At 32.9% G+C, this 2,821-nt stretch overlaps 1 protein-coding gene across 1 annotated transcript; it reads left to right on the forward strand.

The window, feature by feature from the left end:
- The first annotated feature begins 17 nt into the window (after nucleotides 1-17).
- On the forward strand, nucleotides 18-2,173 carry LOC140957212 (probable NAD(P)H dehydrogenase (quinone) FQR1-like 3). The gene is made up of 2 exons (XM_073414348.1): nucleotides 18-702; nucleotides 1,799-2,173. The coding sequence occupies exons 1-2, from the start codon at nucleotides 473-475 to the stop codon at nucleotides 2,022-2,024; spliced, it is 456 nt and encodes a 151-aa protein (XP_073270449.1). The 5' UTR covers nucleotides 18-472; the 3' UTR covers nucleotides 2,025-2,173.
- Nucleotides 2,174-2,821: the final 648 nt, after the last annotated feature.

The following is a 2,821-nucleotide window of genomic DNA, read 5'->3' on the forward strand; positions in this document are numbered from 1 at the left end:
TTTTTTTTTTTTTTTTTTTTTGGGGGTTATTGCTGGTAATAGTTGTGAGTTTTTAATTCGGTTTTATGATGGCATTTTAAACATTTGAGAAGGATTCTAACATCATAAACTTTGTAAATATTTCCTAAAAACTATTAAAAATCAAGAGAGGAAAGTCATTAATTTGTTACAATTGTCTGTCACCCACCATTTTAGAAAACATGCGACATTAGTGTTTTGTACTTAATGCTTGGGTTTTATTTGAATGAATTCAGGCACAAATTGGTTGTATTGTTTATTTGATTATAATTATGCGAAGTTTATAGTGTAGTCATCATATCCTACCACCTTTTGATTAGAGGGATCTTAAGTTGGAAAGGATGCTCAAATGTAACACCAACAAATTTAACAGAAACTTAAACATTATTACTTGTTGGTTGTTTTGCTCAACATGTAGGTACCAGAGACGCTACCTGATCTGATTTTGAAAAAGATGAAGGCTCCTCACAAAGCCGACGATGTGCCTGAGATCAGTCCAGAACAGCTTTTGGAGGCTGATGGATTTATCTTTGGATTTCCATCCCGTTTTGGGGTAATGGCAGCGCAATTCAAAGCTTTCTTTGATGCCACTGCCGACATATGGGCTGCACAAGCACTTGCTGGGAAGCCTGCAGGAATTTTTTGGAGCACTGGTTTTCATGGAGGTGGTCAAGAACTAAGCGCGTAAGTTGTTTTATTCTTTTGGCTCAAGATTGCAGTTTTTAGAGTCTTGTTGAGAATTTTTTGTGCAGTGGAAGTTTCTGTACTGTTTGCTGCTCCAGTTTATTTATTTAATGTTGAACTAAACTCATTTGAAACTAAAAAAGGAACATAATTACCCTTTGAAAGAAGTAAGAGGGCTATGCACAACCAAGAAATTTTAGTCAGTAGGCAGCATGAAATTCTGTTATCTTTTATTTTTTGTATATGCTAGTCGGCATTTGTTTTACTTAAATTTTGTGTCTGTGGGTTGACTAATGTTGAGTAAAATAATCGATCACTTGTATGTGCCAAGCGACTATCCATCAACTCATCATCAACAGTGGTGGTATGGAATTTTAACTGAACATCGCTAGTGCAAAGCAAGATGTTTTTCCTAATTTTATGAAATGGTGGGGGAAGGTTCCCAAATCGATCATTAAAACTGATTAAAGTTGCTGGCCTAAAAAACAGGATGGTCTCACTATTCTGTCCTGTTTAGCTTAACTTCTTTTGGCCCTTTGCATTCTCTTAAAGAATATCCACAAATGACTCTTGTCATGTGCTAATTAAGGTTCTTTCACAATATATATATTAGCTTTTGTAGTCACCTGTTACCATAGTGGCACAGAGGACTAACAATAGCCTTTTTGAAACGTAAGTAGATGCATATAATCTGTTGAATGAGGCTGGGACCGAACACATAGCATCCGCTGTCAAGTGTTATATCGTACTCTCTTGAGCCAGTACATGTTACTCAGTAATAGTATGTTTCTATATTTCTGAAGAATTACCCTGAAGAGTTGACACTACAATACAGAGTTGATTAACTGAAATATTTGGAGTTCTCAACTCTTAGTATCATAAATTTAGAAGCCTTTTATATTAATTGTTGTTGCTTTTGCGATATCTTACATCTGCAGTTCAGAAAGGAAAAACGAAACCAATATACCACCATTTTCCGATTTAATGCCAACAGATTGATTATATTGACTAACTGATGTCTAACTATTGCAATTTACAGGGTCTATTTAAATATCGTTTCTTATAGCAATTGGTTTTTGTTCGATAATGTTTGCAGATTGACAGCAGTAACTCAGCTAGCACATCATGGCATGATATATGTTCCTCTTGGATATACCTTTGGCAGCGGAATGTTTGAGATGCATGAGGTAAAGGGTGGATCTTCATATGGGTCAGGAACTTATGCAGCAGATGGATCACGGCAGCCCACAGAGCTTGAACTTCAGCAAGCCTTTTATCAAGGTAAGTACATTGCTGAAATTACAAGGAAGCTCAAGATTTAAGCCTTCTCTAGTAAGATGTGTATTCGATGTAAATTTTCCGAAGATTCAGAACGCCATATAAAATTTAATGTTTCCACGAATCTTGAAAGTCCCATTCCACATTTGCAGTTCGAATTGGACAATATAAAGAAATCCATTTTCTGGCATGATTTTAGGATCCATAATATCTGTAGACAACTTTTTGTTTGGATCATAATCGTCATGATCTTTGATTCTTTAAGTTAGATTCTTTTCAATAACGATTATCTACGCTGAGTTAAGATGAAGTTCGAAAATTTCCAATAATTAACATCAGGACATGAAGAATCAATTCAATAATATGATCAAGTCTCAACCAACACTATGTATTCTGCTTGCAAAAGACATCTTGCTGCAGTCAAGTGTTTCAAGGTTCGATTCTTAAGACTTTTAAGAATTTACTAGTATGAAGCTCGTGTGATGCACACAAATATTAATTATATAATAAAAATTTAGAAAATTAATTTTCTAAAAAACAATTTGAATAATTTTGTTATTTTATTGAACTTAATCTTTTGTCATATTAGATGAATAAATTAATTAAGAAATTATTTTCAATAAAAATATAGAGAGTAAATTAAAATGATAAAACATTTAAAGATAAAATCAGATAAATTATTTTATAAAATTAATATATGAGTTATATTTTATTCTATAAAATACTACAATCCATGTATATTGTAGTGATAATTCATTAGCTATTAATTATATGTTAGACGAGTAATTAGAATTTTACACACACACACACACACACACACATATATATATATATATATATA

Source organism: Primulina huaijiensis, chromosome 14 (assembly GCF_012295235.1).
Source record: "Primulina huaijiensis isolate GDHJ02 chromosome 14, ASM1229523v2, whole genome shotgun sequence".
In the NCBI taxonomy this organism is placed as follows: domain Eukaryota; kingdom Viridiplantae; phylum Streptophyta; class Magnoliopsida; order Lamiales; family Gesneriaceae; genus Primulina; species Primulina huaijiensis.

Coding starts and splice junctions, on each gene's coding strand:
- LOC140957212 (XM_073414348.1), top strand. CDS start 473: ATGAAGGCTCCTCACAAAGCCGACGATGTGCCTGAGATCAGTCCAGAA. Junction 703..1,798: donor GGTGGTCAAGAACTAAGCGC/GTAAGTTGTTTT, acceptor TAATGTTTGCAG/ATTGACAGCAGTAACTCAGC.